This window comes from Mus caroli, unplaced genomic scaffold (assembly GCF_978045245.1).
Source record: "Mus caroli unplaced genomic scaffold, Mus_caroli_1 scaffold_7, whole genome shotgun sequence".
Lineage (NCBI taxonomy): Eukaryota > Metazoa > Chordata > Mammalia > Rodentia > Muridae > Mus > Mus caroli.
In genome coordinates, this window is record NW_028227262.1 from 77,950,544 (window position 1) to 77,965,127 (window position 14,584).

At 45.9% G+C, this 14,584-nt stretch overlaps 1 protein-coding gene across 2 annotated transcripts; it reads right to left on the reverse strand.

Annotated features, from left to right (window-relative positions):
- Positions 1-7,565: 7,565 nt before the first annotated feature.
- LOC110295862 (lysine-rich coiled-coil protein 1-like) lies at positions 7,566-14,584 on the reverse strand. 2 transcript variants are annotated; one of them, XM_021164233.3, is made up of 2 exons: positions 14,525-14,584; positions 7,566-8,177 (listed from the first exon to the last, which is right to left on the reverse strand). In XM_021164233.3, the coding sequence occupies exon 2, from the start codon at positions 8,151-8,153 to the stop codon at positions 7,566-7,568; it is 588 nt and encodes a 195-aa protein (XP_021019892.1). In that variant the 5' UTR covers positions 8,154-8,177; positions 14,525-14,584. The 2 variants fall into 2 exon arrangements, with proteins under 2 accessions (XP_021019892.1, XP_085695796.1); XM_085839670.1 differs by lacking the exon at positions 14,525-14,584 and adding an exon at positions 14,308-14,316.

A 14,584-nucleotide genomic window follows, 5' to 3' on the forward strand; every position in this document is an offset into this window, starting at 1 on the left:
CAGGACAAGAGGGAAGGAGATATCTGTGTTGCAGGTGGTAGTGTAGAAAATGTATCTATCCGAGTTACATCATCTCCGCTTATCTCCTATCCGCACCAATGCCATCCATCTCTAGCAACATAATTTCTATCTATATAGCAAAACATCCACAGTAATAATACATATGTAATGTGTGTATGAGGTTATTCCTCACAGCTCGAAGTACTCTCTGAGCGGTTGATCTAAAATCAACTCATGTTCTGAAAGACTTTGTGCTGTGCTATATGCCTTCATCTCTGCTTTGCCGTCGGTCTTAGCTCTTTGCTCTAACCTAGCAAGCGGATAGGATGCTAGCCGCTAACCACCATCCACACCCTTGTTTGAGCAGCAGCTGTATCGTGCCCTGTGCCTGTTTGTGAGACAGAAACCTGCACCTGCTCTGGACACTGGCTCATTGTGTAACATTCTGTGTTCTACCCCATGCATAGCAGCACGTGTGGTTATGGGGCGCGTGTTCTGCTATTCCAGGCCCCATACATTCCAGGCAGTGCCATTCCTGTCTACAGGGAGTATACAGTCTTTGTGGGATAGACAAATAATAAAGAGGCACTAAGAAAAATTGGAACCAGGCGTGGTGGCGCACACCTTTAATCCCAGCACTTGGGAGGCAGAGGCAGGCGGATTTCTGAGTTCGAGGCCAGCCTGGTCTACAGAGTGAGTTCCAGGACAGCCAGGGCTACTGAGAAACCCTGTCTCGAAAAAACAAAAACATTAAAAAAAAAAAAAAAGAAAAATTGGACAATTTGTACAACGTTACAATAATTTGAAGGTTTTAGTGGAGTACTGGGGAGGTGGCTCAGTCTTTAAGACACTTGCCTCATGCATGTGTGGACCAGAGTTCAGATCCTCTGACTGTGTATAATGACTGGTGGGTGTGACTGTTCACCTTCAATGCCAGAATAGCCACGGAGACTTGGGATCTCCAGAGCAATCTGGCTAGCAAGACTAGCTACATCAGTGAGCTCTGGGTTTGATTGAGACTCCCTGTCTCAATGAATAATGTGAATGAATATGCCTAAATCTGTGCCCAAACACATGGATGTGTGTGCAGATACACACACATGTATACACACAAACATACATACATACACACATACACACAAAATGGGAAAAGAAAAATAATAAATTAAGATTCGTTTTTCCTTTGAGACCATCTCATGCATCCTAGGCTGTCCTTCAACTGACTACATGTCTGAGGATGACTGTCCTTGTCTACATGCCTACATGTCTCTACTACATGTCTGAAGGCTGTCCTTCAACTGACTACATGTCTGAGGATGGCTTTGAACTCATGATCCTCCTGTCTGTTCCTCCCAAGTGCTGGGATTACAGACATGCATCACTATGCCTGCACTAGTCTAGAGGTCTTAGCTGGTTTATTTTCTATTCTAGAATAGGGCAAGAGTACAGTTCATAGAACAGAATCAGTCTTCCTAAGGGCTGAGCTAAGGAGACCAGCTTTCTAGACAGAGAAGGACCAAAGCAATCAGAAACAAAAGCGAGTCTGGACCAGGCTGTTTCAAAGGCTCTACCTTCTAAGGTGGGGACAGAACAATGGAAAATTAGCTGATTGGTAAATATTTGATCATTTCAGTTTTTCTAATGATTAATTGATGCAAGAATCATCATTACCATGAATGAATAGCCCACCAAAAGGATCTGACAGTTACCTCTCATTTCTTTGGCTTCTCTCTCTCTCTCTCTCTCTCTCTCTCTCTCTCTCTCTCTCTCTCTCTCTCTCTTATGCATATGAGTACACTGTAGTTGTCTTCAGACACACCAAAAGAGGGCATCGAATCCTATAACAAGTGGTTGTGAGCCGCCATGTGGTTGTTGGGAACTGAACTCAGGACCTCTGGAAGAACAGTTGATGCTCTTAACCACTGAGCCATCTCTCCAGCCCCTCTTTGGCTTCTTGAAAGGTCAAATATATAGCTTAGGGTTGGTTTGATGACATGGGACTTTAGCATGCTTTTTTTTTTTTTTATGTTTTCTTTGTGTGTCTATGTGTATGCATGTGTTCCTGTAGTGCATGCATGTGTATAAGTACACATACGGGCCAGAGGCTAACACTGGGTGTTGTCAATCAACTTCCATCTTACCTTTTGAGACAGCATCTCTCCCTGAACCTGGAGTCTTCAGATTTGTCTAGATGGGCTGGTCAGTGAGCCCCAAGTATTTCCTGTCCCCACTTCCCCAGTGTTCCCATTACAGGCATGAGTCTGCACTCGGTTTTTATATCAGGGCTGGAATCTGAACTCAGACTTGTGTGGCAGCAACTTTACTGACAGTACCATTTTCCCACATGCCCCCTTTTGACTTTTAATCTGATGTACTGGCACACAGTATAAAACACTGACTACAACAATGTCCTATGATTTTTATTTAATAAGTTAATGAGCTGATGACAAAATACTCATTTTATTCAAAGCCGCAGTGTGTGTGTGTACATGCATTGTGTTTATTGTTCCTATTACCTATGAAGATGTGTGTCCATGTGTGCTTGCATACATATATTCGCATGTCTATTAAATGCTCTGTATATTGATACCCTATTAATACTCATGACTTTGCACTCTGTTATATAAGTTGAAAGCCGACCATTGGTTTATACTCAGCTTCTGTCTTAAACTAAATCATACTGACGTGCCAATCCAAGCTGACCTAGGAGAGAAAAGAGCCCAATTCGCAAGCAGGCAGCTGGAGCTGTCATGATAAAGGTCCTGCTGCATGGCAGCCTTTTTGTTTTGGCTTTTCTTGACCCTTCCTGCCGTTTCCTCCGTGTGCTCGGCCTTCCACCCTAGCCTGCTCACTTCTGCCTGGGGGACACCCCTGAGAGCAGCACCCACAGTCTAGCCCCTGTTTGGCAACTTTATATCCATTCCACACAGATATTTGGGTATGTCTGTAAATCTAGGAACCACACGTGAGTCAGAACCAGGAAAACTCTGTAGAGTGGAATCTGCTAGAATTCCTCAGCTCCTACAGCCTGAGCCACTGTGAGGTAGAAAAGTCAGAGTGGGACCTAGGACTTGTGTCTCCCCAAGGCTTGCAGGCATGTGTCTCCCCCAAACATGCAGGCATGTGTCTCTCAAGGCATGCAGACTTGGGCAGCCACAGGAGCCAGCCCCCACTTCACCTTGGATTATTTTTCTTCACTTTCTGCCTTTCTACCTTGCCCATGATTATCCTATCTGGATAATGACAACATTTTTAGTCCTCTTTTTATCTCTGGGAGGATAAAGGTGAGCTCATATCTAGAAGTTTCCCTTCCCACTATTTTGAGGCCTGACTGTCACAGTCTTGTGGGGCTTTTAACTTTCCCAGAGCTACATTCTAATAGGCCATTTTACTTTTGTCATACTTGGTTGTTGTGACCAATACCTGGGAAGGGGTAACCAATACCCAGGAGGGGGCTGCTAATGTTTTTCATTATTATTGTTATTTGTTTTGGTGAGGCATGCATGCTATATTTGGAGGTCAGAGGACAAACTGCAGGAGTTAGTTCTCCCCTAACTTTGTGGCCTCAGGGATTGAGCCTAAGCAGTCAGTTTGGTGGCAAGCACCCTTCCCACCACGCCATCTCACCGCCGCAGGAGGAATTACTTATTTTAGTTCATGGTTTGGTAAGTCTCAGTCTGTCATGGTGGAGTGGAACAGTTCACACCATGGGAAACCAGAAGTAGAGCAGAGCCGTTGATGGGAAAGGACCCGAGCAGGGTGGAGACTTTGGCCTAATCTGTCAGCGGATGGATCCATCCATGAGGTCAGAGTCCCCTGATCCAGGGTGCTCCAGGAGCTACTGATGGACACCAGAGCCATGCTCTACTGAAGAAGCACCTCACGATTCAGTCAGGCTGACAATGGGGGTTAACCACAATAACTCCTTAACTCCTTGAAAAGAAAAAAGCTTAAATAATAAAAAAACATAAGCAAATTACTCTCAGAAAGAAATTCGACTCTTACCATAATAGAAAGTAAGTGTTACTTCGGATAGGAGGTGGCTAAAAGCTTAAGTCGGGGGAGCTGCAAATAGTTCTAGAGCCGGTGAAAGCCACAGCAGCATCCGAGATTTTCCCTTTGGAGGCAGAGGAGGGAACTGCTGGCCAGTGAGCAGTCCTCTCCTGTGTCACTTAAGTGGGGGGTCCCATACCTTACTGAAGGGACATTTGTGAGGAGCAGTGGACTCTACCTCAAAAGACCTAAGAGTCATGACCTGGTTCTCCCAGACACCCAGGCTTGACACATGGGATGTGATTGACAGCCTTGCCTATCATGCTAGGTCATCTATAGGGACGCAACATAAAAATGTTTCTTTGCTATGGGCAGTGGTGGTGCACACTTTAACCCCAGCACTCTGGAGGCAGAGGCAGGTGGACCTGAGTTTGAGGCCAGCCTAGTCTACAAGGCAAGCTCCAGGACAGCCAGGGCCACATAGAGAAACACTGTCTCAAAAACAACACAACAGAAGAGGAGGAGAGGGGGGGAGGAAGAAGAGGAAGACAGGAAGAAGAAAACGTTTCTTCACATGAACTGAAGGATAAGTCTGGCACCAGGCGCACACAGCGGATGCACAGTCTATATTAAGATGGATCATGTTAATTGTCTTATTGTTGTGGGAGCAGACAGGGCTACAACATTCAGTAGGTGGGTCCAGGGGTGACAGACATTACCTGTTACTTCCAATAGATGTCCAGAATTGAGTTCATTTGCAATCTTCGCTCCATGTTTCTGCCCTCCCCCTTTTGCACATTGTGTTTATCACTGCAGTATCTCAGTGCCTAGCCGTAGGACTAGAATCCTAGAACATTTGTGTGTGCACAATTCAGGGGAGAGGGCATGTGTGTCCCACAGTAGGTGTTCATCTTCACTTTGAGACAGGGCCTCTCTTGTTCATGGCTGCATATGCTAGTCTAACTGGCCTTCTTAAAATTCTGTCTCTACCTCCTGTCTGGTACGAGTTCTGCACCTGACTTTAAATAGGATCTGGAAATTCAAACTTGGTTCCTCACTCTTGCTCAGCAAGTATTTTGCCAAGTCACCTCCCCAGCATTCACTGTCTAAATAAACAGGTGACGTACTCATTCAATTTTTATGATTTCTTTTTTTTTTAATTTTTTTTTTATTTTTATGATTTCTTAACTGTCAGAAATGGTTTGTCTAATAGCACTGTATCAGTCAGAGTCAAGTCAAAGCCACAGCAGTGATTAAAGCAGAGAAAATTAAATACAAAAAAGTAATTAATAATGAATGGTGGGCACAAGAGGACTCTTGGGCAGGGTGTGACAGATCTTCTGTAAAGGGCCAGGTAGCAAGTTATTTTGGGCTTTGTGGGCAAGAGTCACAGCCAAAGAAATCACATCACAACACAAAAACAGTCATACACAACATTTTTATTGATGAAATCCAAGATAAAATGAATGCATGTTTTAAAAAAAAATTTGTGTGTTGGGGGGCAGGGGGTGAGTACATGCCGTATGTGGAGGTCAGAGAGCTAGCGGGAATAGGTTCTCTCTCCTCCCGCCATGAGGGACCCAGGGATGGAGCGCAGGTTGTCAGGCTGGGCAACACGTGCTTCCACACACTGAGCCAGTCACCAGGCCCACCAGTACATGCTCTGGAACGCAGTTCAATTAATGAAGACATCTGCACTTTGTATACTTGAGATTCAAATGCTACAACTGTCAGATCCAGAGAACCGAGCAGGTGGCTGGCTGTGACCTGCAGGTGGCAGTTGACCTGCCTGGGGCTGGGCTCCATGTGGGGCTGGGGAGGCATAACTCAGAGCGGGGGAGTCTGAGGGTCCTTTCCCCAACCACTCAGGATTTACACTCTGCAGAGAGAATCCACCAACAAAGCCATTTGCTGAGGCATAGATAGGCAATAGGTAGGACCTTTTCCCTAGCATCTCCCTGTTCTTGTAACTAAGGGCACACCAAGGAAAGGGAATGTCCCCCTTTCCTGACTCTACAATGGCCTTCTACCACCCTCTACTGGGAGAGATTAAAAAGCCAAGTGGTACTGTTTTAAGAGATGATAATTTGACACCTGGGGCAGAACATTTAACAGAACGACAACAAGTAATTTCCCTCCGCTCTGTTTCTTGCCAAATAGCAACGGGAAAAGTCTCATATGAAACAAAATTCTGCATAAAGTCAGCACACTGCAGGCGTTAGCTTTCTCCTTCTACAGTGTGAGTCCCAGGGATCAAACTCAGGTTTAAGCCAGGTTTGGTGGCAAGCACCTCTACCCAAGCCCTCTCACTAGCCCCTTGAAGGTTAGTCTGTCCCTCACCGCTGTCCTTTACCCATCAAATTCTTGTGTCCTGAGCCCACTCCTACCAGATACTCCATCTTTCCGGAGTTCTTCTGTGTGTTTATTTAATGCCTATTTTCAAGACTCTAGTTTTTATAGATTTTTATAGCAAGGCCTTCTGCTTTGCTTTTAAATGTTTTGACATTTAATTTTGCTTGTTTAATAGCATCTGGCTAATGTATCGTAAGACAATTCTCTCTTGGCGGGCATGGTGGTGAACACCTTTATCGTCAAGACTGTTTTACAGAGCACATGTCAATCTGCTTTTCGTAAACCTCGGTGAATGTTGGGTTATCCTGCAGCCTAAATTTTAGCCAGACTAGGTGTGGCAGGGCACTTTCTTTGGTGGCCCATCAGAAGGCAGCTCACGACTGGGGGTGAGATGTAGCTAAGTGAGAAAGCTCTTGCCTAGCGTGCCCAAGGTCTGGATTAAATCCTCAGCTTGGAAAAAAAAATTCAGCCTGATTAGTGCAGATCACAATTCTTTTCTTGTCTTCTTTTGATCTTTATCATTATTAGAGGGGTTGAGTGGCAGCCAGAAGACCGAGTGAAGGACAGAAGCATCGCCAGAACGGTAGCTATGGCAAAGGTGGCAGCAGCTCTTGTTGCCATGTTTTCCATAGTAGCAATGATGGTAAGAACATGGCTCAAATTCCCAGAGTGGCTAAGGGCAGAAACAATAGGAAGCAGAGGTACTGGAGACAACAAAAAGCTGTAGAAGGGCAAGGAGGCCCTGCTCACAGGAAGAGCTTCAGGGAGATGCCAGGCGTCTGAATATGCCCGTCCCCAGGACTGTAGCTCTGGCCTGTTACAGGAGCTGATCATTCAAATGCAAGGTCTGCTGGGAAGCTGACAGCTACTACCTACTCCCATTAGCTTCTGCTCTGAGCCAAGGGCTAGGGCCTCTGATGATTAACGCCTAGAGCAGAACAGTCTCCAGCCTCAGAACCTAGATCTAGCTGGACTGGCTGGCTTCTACAGCTCCAGGCACTCAGGCTTGTGACTGAAAGTCCCTGTGTCTGTCAGCACAGCCCAAAGCCTTTGCACACCAAAGGGTCTGTCACTGCCAGTACCAGAACAGCAACCCTGTACAGACTCACAAGTTCTACACCACAGCAGCTGGCCTGGCGTCTAATTGCTTTGAGGCCATTTAATCCATCCTTACCAAGAGAATCAACACATTGACTTTTGGGACCCAAAATGTTCAATCATCAGTAGCGACTGCCCAGGATAGCTTCATCCCACAAATCCCTCTCCTCAGGCCCCTTCTTCTTTTGGTGGGACCGGCGCCTGCCTTTGGTGGAGTCTCTCCCATCATGGTGGTTCTCCTTTCTGTCCTTAGACTTCTCTGTAGCCACTGGCTCTGCTGAGACCTTCCTTCTGCTGAGGCTGTCTTCCGTGTGTGAACCCCTCACTCTGTAGAGTTTCCCCTTGGGCATCCCTGGCTCCCGAGTGGTGGCTCCTCCTTCCCCCTGGAGCCTTGTCCTCTCCTGTCTGTCTTGACTGATTGGCTGGTTTTTCAGACTGTGTTTTAGAGATCTCAGTCTTTGTCTGCAGTAAGGTACCTGGTTTTCCACTGTCAGCCTTTGATAGGAAGGAGAGGATCTAGAGTAGTTTCTGAGCCAGAATGGTAACCCCTGCATGGGGGCTCCAGGGCTGCCACTGTCTCTCTTCTGATGAACGGAATCCGCTGCCATCTTTCTGAAGCAGACATTTGGATGTAATCCTCTGGCTTTCTGCTTTCTAATGAAGTCTTCAAGTTCAAGTTGAAAAGAGTCATTGGTCTGAGCCTCTTCCATCACACTGACCAGGAATGTATTTCTCTAGAAAAAGAATGAGAGAAGACCCTCTGTTGATGCATCATTTTACTGACGACATTTTCTCTGTCCTGAGAGAGTTTGACGTTACTTATACAGTAAGTAGAGCGTAGTCACTGGTGGTGTACTCATGCTGATGTGAGTTCTTTTGACATAGTCTGGGGGAGGAAACTCTAAGAGAGAAGGAAATTATTGCTCGTTGGGGTTTGTTTTCAATTTAAATTTTAAAAATTATGTCTAGGTATGTGGGTATGGGTTTGTACATACGTCCCCAAGGAGGCCAATGTGATCAGATCCTCCCAGGGCTGACAGGTGGCTGGGAGCCATCTGATGTAAGTGCTGGGAACCAAACTTGGATCCTCTCTTAGAGCAGTGCATTCTTATACCTGGTGAGCCACCTCTAAAGCCTGCTTTTTTTTTTTTTTTTCATTTCAACATGGTGATGCGGTCCTACTAAGTAGCCTTAGCTGCTATTGAACAGGCTAGCTCATACTTGTGTTCCTTCTTCTGTTGCCCCCTCCAGAGTGCTAGGATTACAAGCACTTGTCTTAGCTGGTGGAAAATGCACTATAAATGTTAGGATCTGTAAATAAATAACGGAGTATACAATAGTGTACAGTGTTTGTGTATGCGTGAGTGTATATGCATGCATGCCTTGCTCGTATGCGTATTCATTTGTGTGCAGCTGTATATGTGAGAGCAAGCCAGAGGCTAAGCTCAGGTATTAGTTCTTGGGAGGCTTGTTTTTTGAGAGTCTCTCGATGGGACCTAGGGCCTGCTCTTTAGGCTAGGATGACTGCCCAGTGATCCCCAGGGATCTTCTGTCTCCACCTCCTCAGCACTGGGGATACACACATGCCACAACACCCAGCTTTCCATGTGGGTGCTGGGGAACAAACTTAGCTCTTCAAGTTTGCTCTGCAAGTACTTTTCTGTCTGAGCTATCACCAGAGCTCAAATGTTGCATATACTACTGAGTATAAGGTTTATCACGGTTGTGACAGGTTTAAAAATCAGATAATTTGGACTAAAGAGATGGTTCATCAGCTAAAAGCAATGGCTACTTTTACAGAGGATCATTCAGTTCCCAGCACCCACTTGGCAGCTCACAACCAACTCTAGCTCCAGAGGATCCAATGCCCTCTGCTGGCCTCTGCAGGCACTGCGTGCAGATATACAGGCCACACACACAGATCTTTTTTTAAAAAATCAGATAACTTTAGACCTTTCCTCTGCCATAAATATTATTCAATGTATAAGAGTAAGTCATTTAATCTTCTAATTGTAAGTTAAAAGGGACTATCATGCAACTAAACTAAGCTGAAATCAAGCTGTGCATGGCACTGTTGGCACGGGCCTTTAATCCCAGCCCTTGGCAGGCAGAAGCAGGCGGATTTCTGAGTTGAAGGCCAGCCTGGTCTACAGAGTTAGTTCCAGGACAGCCAGGGCTATGCAGAGAAACCCTTTCTTGAAAAACCAAAACCAAAAAAAAAAAAAAAAAAAAAAAAAGTTGATCAGGGCCAGTTTGGTCTACATAGAAAATTCCAGACCAGCCAATGAGACACCTCCCCCCCCGCCCCCCCCCCCCCCAAAAAAAAACTAGAATGAGGACTAGCAACATTCAATGGCTCCTTGGTGGCCTATTTTGAAAACTTGCTTGCATTTTACTGTATGGTTTTCTTTCCATTCAGCTAAGGTAAACTGGTTGTTCTAACAGAAAGCCTGCTGTACTGGCAGTGAATATTATGCACTAACTCCTGATATTCTACCCTCCTGGGCTAGTTGTGTCTCTATTATAAACAGTTATAAGTGAAACTTACTAAGTGTGAAGTCACATTCGCTGGCTTGAGATGTACTCTCCTTCCATGACAACATAACAATATACAGTCAGGTGCTACATAATATTTTGGTCGACAGAATTCATGGTGGTCCCATGAAGATTGTATTGCTGGGACAGCAAGATGGCAAGATGGCTCAGTAGGTAAAGACACTTGCTGACAAGCCTCAGTTTAATTCCTGGGACCTACAAGTTGTCCTCTGATCTTCACCTGTGTCCTGCAGCACCTGTACAAGTACACACACACGCACACACGCACACAAAATATATACTTTTTTTTTAAACGAAAATCTCATTGAAACAAAACAGACTGTTACCTAGTGACCACACAGCTTTCTTAGTTGGAGTAAAAGCACTCCAGCCATGTAACATCTCTCAATATAATAATTCATCTTCACTGATGTATAGCTATGTACAGCTATGCTAAGATCCACTTTCTATTTCATAATGGATGAATACACTTTAGAGGCTGTCCGGCATGCTGGAACAGTTCTGGAATGTGCTTTTTAATGAGATTTTTAACCAAATCTCTAAATTTAGGTTATTTGTGGTTTTGGGGTCTGACTAAGCAGCAGTCCTCTGGATTTACAGTGTGCCATGGGATATACACTTCAAACCCAAAAGGTGGACTCTGGGGCCAAGGCCCTTATCCTGACAGCCTAAATCTAAAGCAGATACAGAAGCTGAAGTCTCTACTAGGGACTTAAGTCTTTCTCCCTCCTCACTGCCCCTCTCCCCCAATCAGAAGTAGCTCAAGCTGGCCTGGAACACTTTGCACTCAAAGATAACTTTGAGTCAGATCCTCCAGGCTCCATTTCCCAGTACTGATGGTAAGTACACCATCACCTTTGGTTTATACAGGGCTGGAGGCCAAACTCAGGGCTTTAGGCCACCAGCTGAGCTGAATCCTCACCCGGGGTTTTATTTTTCTATGGAGAGATTGAGTTCAGATTTTGTTGAGGTGAAAAAAATTCCAAGTGGCTTCAAGTTGTTTCTTTAGTATGGAAAGATGAAGAGTGAGCTTTTGATAGCAAAGTCCTTTCTTACTATGGAATGGTGTTAGTACCCTGGTGCCCTATAGGAAAGATGCCAAGGTGCTGGAGAGATGGCTCAGTGGTTAAGAGCACTGACTGCTCCCAAGGTCCTGAGTTCAATTCCCAGCAACCACATGGTGGCTCACAATCATCCGTAAGGAGATCTGACGCCCTCTTCTGGTGTGACTGAAGACAGCTACAGGGTACTTACATATAGTAATACATTATATCTTTTAAAAAAAAAAGAAAAAAGAAAAAAAGATGCCAAGGAGAAAAGTGTGCATCCACAGGCAGGGAGGAGTCTCTCCAAAGCCACAGAAGGAGCAGGGGTACTGAAGACAAGCAAGACAGTCAAGCAAGCTGACACATGAGTACATGACAGTACAATTCCTAAGTCATCCTGAATGGTGAGCTGTTCAGAGAGGACCAGCCTAGGATCAGGAAGTGAAACGCAGCCACACCTGTGCTTAGTCAAGCTGACGTTTATGGTATGTTTCTGCATACGTTTGCATGCTGGGGTTATTCTGAGCCAGGTTCAGATGGGCACTTATAGCTTTGTGTGATAGTCAGAGAATACCGAATCGTTGACACCCCCTCCCAAGTATAAAACAATGGCTGGGGGTGCAGCTCATTGGGAGGATATGGGATGTCCAGCACACCCTCCAAACATAATCCTGATTAGCAGGAAAGGCCCAGGCTGTTTTCTGGGAAGAGAATGCGATCAGGGAGAGTAACATTCAGTAGAACGATGATGCCCATTTCTTTCCCTAATGGCCTTCTTTCAGCAGGGCTTGCACATTGGCAGGAAAGGCACTGTGAGCTTCAAGTTTGATCTGCCTACAGACTCAACATCCACAGTTTACCTTCTGCCTTCCACTTTGTATATCTGTAATTTAACACCCCCTCGAATGTTTTTGCTGCATTCCTTTGTATTTTGTGTGGCTATGTGGGGCAGACATGGGCTGTGGCCCCACAAGTGGTCAGAAGGCAACCTTGGAGAGTTGGTTCTTCCTTTTATCATGTGGGATCAAGCTCGGGCCATCAGGCTTGGCATTAAGAGCCTTTACTCACTGGGCCATGGCACTGGCACACACCTTTTAAAATTGGACTTGGCGTCAGGCAGTGGTGGCACATCACACACCTTTAGTCCTAGCACTTGGGAGGCAGAGGCTGGTGGATCTCTGAGTTTGAGGCCAGCCTGGTTTACAGTGAGTTCTAGGACAGCCAGGGCTACACAGAGAAACCCTGTTTCAAAAAATTAGGCCTTGGATGAGATCACCCTACCTCTACCTCCTAAATGCTGGGATTATGGGATTATAGGCTCATGGGACCATACCCAGCCAGGCCCTCGGTCTTCCTTCTCTACTTTGACCTACCTAGGCGCCATTCTCCAAGAAGCAACAACAGAATTGGCTTAAGATTCATCTGATCCTGTCATCTCTAGTCAAACGCCCCATGCTTGTCTTTGGTTTAAGTCTCTCTCCTCATCTATAGTACTCATTATATTCGCTCAGTTTGGGATCCAGGCTTCCTCTCACTGCTCATGAGAAATGAACTCAATTGCTACCCTCAGTGTTTGCCTAGTCAAGATGAGCTGGGCTGCCATCCCCTTCCTTCCAGTCTTCTTGTTATATATCAAAGTGAACACTACTCTATGTACACTAGAAAGGGGGAAAAGCCTCCGAAAATGCTTTGTTGAAAAAAACAAAAAAAAAAAAACAAAAAAAAAAAACAAAAAAAAAAAAAAAAGGAGGGAAAGGAAGAGACCAAACATTTCCTTCTGTTCAGAGTTCTCCCTCTGACCCAGAAGATTCCGGGTCATGCTCACCACTAGGGTGAGCTATAGGTGATCCCTACACAGACACACAGATTAAAACTGTCCTCCTCGCTGGGTGTGGTGGCCCACGCCTTTAATCCCAGCACTCGGGAGGCAGAGGCAGGCGGATTTCTGAGTTCGAGGCCAGCCTGGTCTACAGAGTTCCAGGACAGCCAGGGCTATACAGAGAAACCCTGTTTAAAAAAACAAACAACAACAACAACAACAACAAAAAACCCAAAACAAAACAACAACAAAACTGTCCTTCTCAGTCCTCCCACAGTGAGAGCTGTCCACTGCTCTTTGCTTTCTCCCTACCTAGGAGGCAACACCATCAGTGCTGGCATTATTTTTTCTTTTTGAGACACGTTTCATAAATCTAAAACTGGCTTTGACCTCCTTGATGACCTTTGCTGATCTCTTACCCCCCCCCCGGCCCCCCAGTACTGGGACTACATGCACATTCCACCACATCCAGTTTTATGGTGGCCTGGGGCCTCAGAGCAGGCCAAACATTCTACCAATTATGCCACACCCTAAGTCCTGGCTCCATTTTTAGCATCCAAAACGTTCCTCCTAGGGTCAGGTTGCCACAAACTTCTAGACTGGGGACTCTACCTCTTACTTGAGTGGCCGAGTAACCTAAACCCACACCCAGAAGAGTCCTTAGCTGTTTCTCATCTGCTGGAAACCACCAGGCTTCTCTGGGGCAGAGGGAAGCTCAGATGCCCACTGGTCATCTACAGCCCTGGTGGTTACTCAAGTTCTGACCTTCCAGCCACATTGGTCTCTCATGGAAGGGCATATGAAGGCATATAGGTCTCTGAGCCTTTGTGTCTTCATGCTCAAAGCCCTTAAACAGACACACCAAAAAATTTCTCACCCTGTAGGGCTTGTTTGAAAAGCTACCTCAGTTTTGATGACCTCTGACACCCGTCTGCTGTCCCCTGAATTATCATCCCCAAAGCTTTCCCATGTTCAATGCAAGCTTTCAGGTGTTTAAAGTGCCGATTCTAAATCAGGTATGATGGTGCGGACCTGTGACCCCAGCACCAGGAGGAAGCAGGATTTCGAGTTTAAGGATTAAGCTGGCTAATGAGTTCTAGGTCAGCAGTGGCTAAAATCACAAACAGCTGACTCCAGCTTTTCCTTTCTACCCCGCTCTCTGCTGCTGTTGAATGGCGCCTCTCTCTCACAGTCCACGGGGAGCAGCAAGAACTAACACTTTTCCAGACCTGGTTTGTTTCCACACGTGCATGCAAAGTTCTCATGAACAGGGATTCTCTATTAACTGCTGTCTCAGCACCCAATCCAACTGTGCCTGGCGTCAACTAGGCCTTCACAAAGAAACCGGTGACGAGCGGCCCTGATTTCTCCATGCATAGTTAAATCCACCAGTTATCCCAGATCCAAGGAGCCCTCCCTTCCAGCCCCAGTCTCCCTTTGTACCTGAGCCATGGTCCTTACTAGTGCTCCAAAATGCTGCCAAATATCAGAGTGAATGAGAAACGTGTTTGGGTCAGTTCTTATCTAGAACCATGACTTTGCATAGTTAACTGAGGACACACTGCCACACACAGGGGGTTCCCCGGCTTTCTTAGGTTTACAAGTCTTTGGGGTCTTGAACATGAAAGACCCGTGGGTACTACAAAGCACCAGTGTCTACCTGGCTAGAACCTCTGCACAGGGCTTCATACAGGGCGGCGAGTTCCGGCGAGTTCCGGAA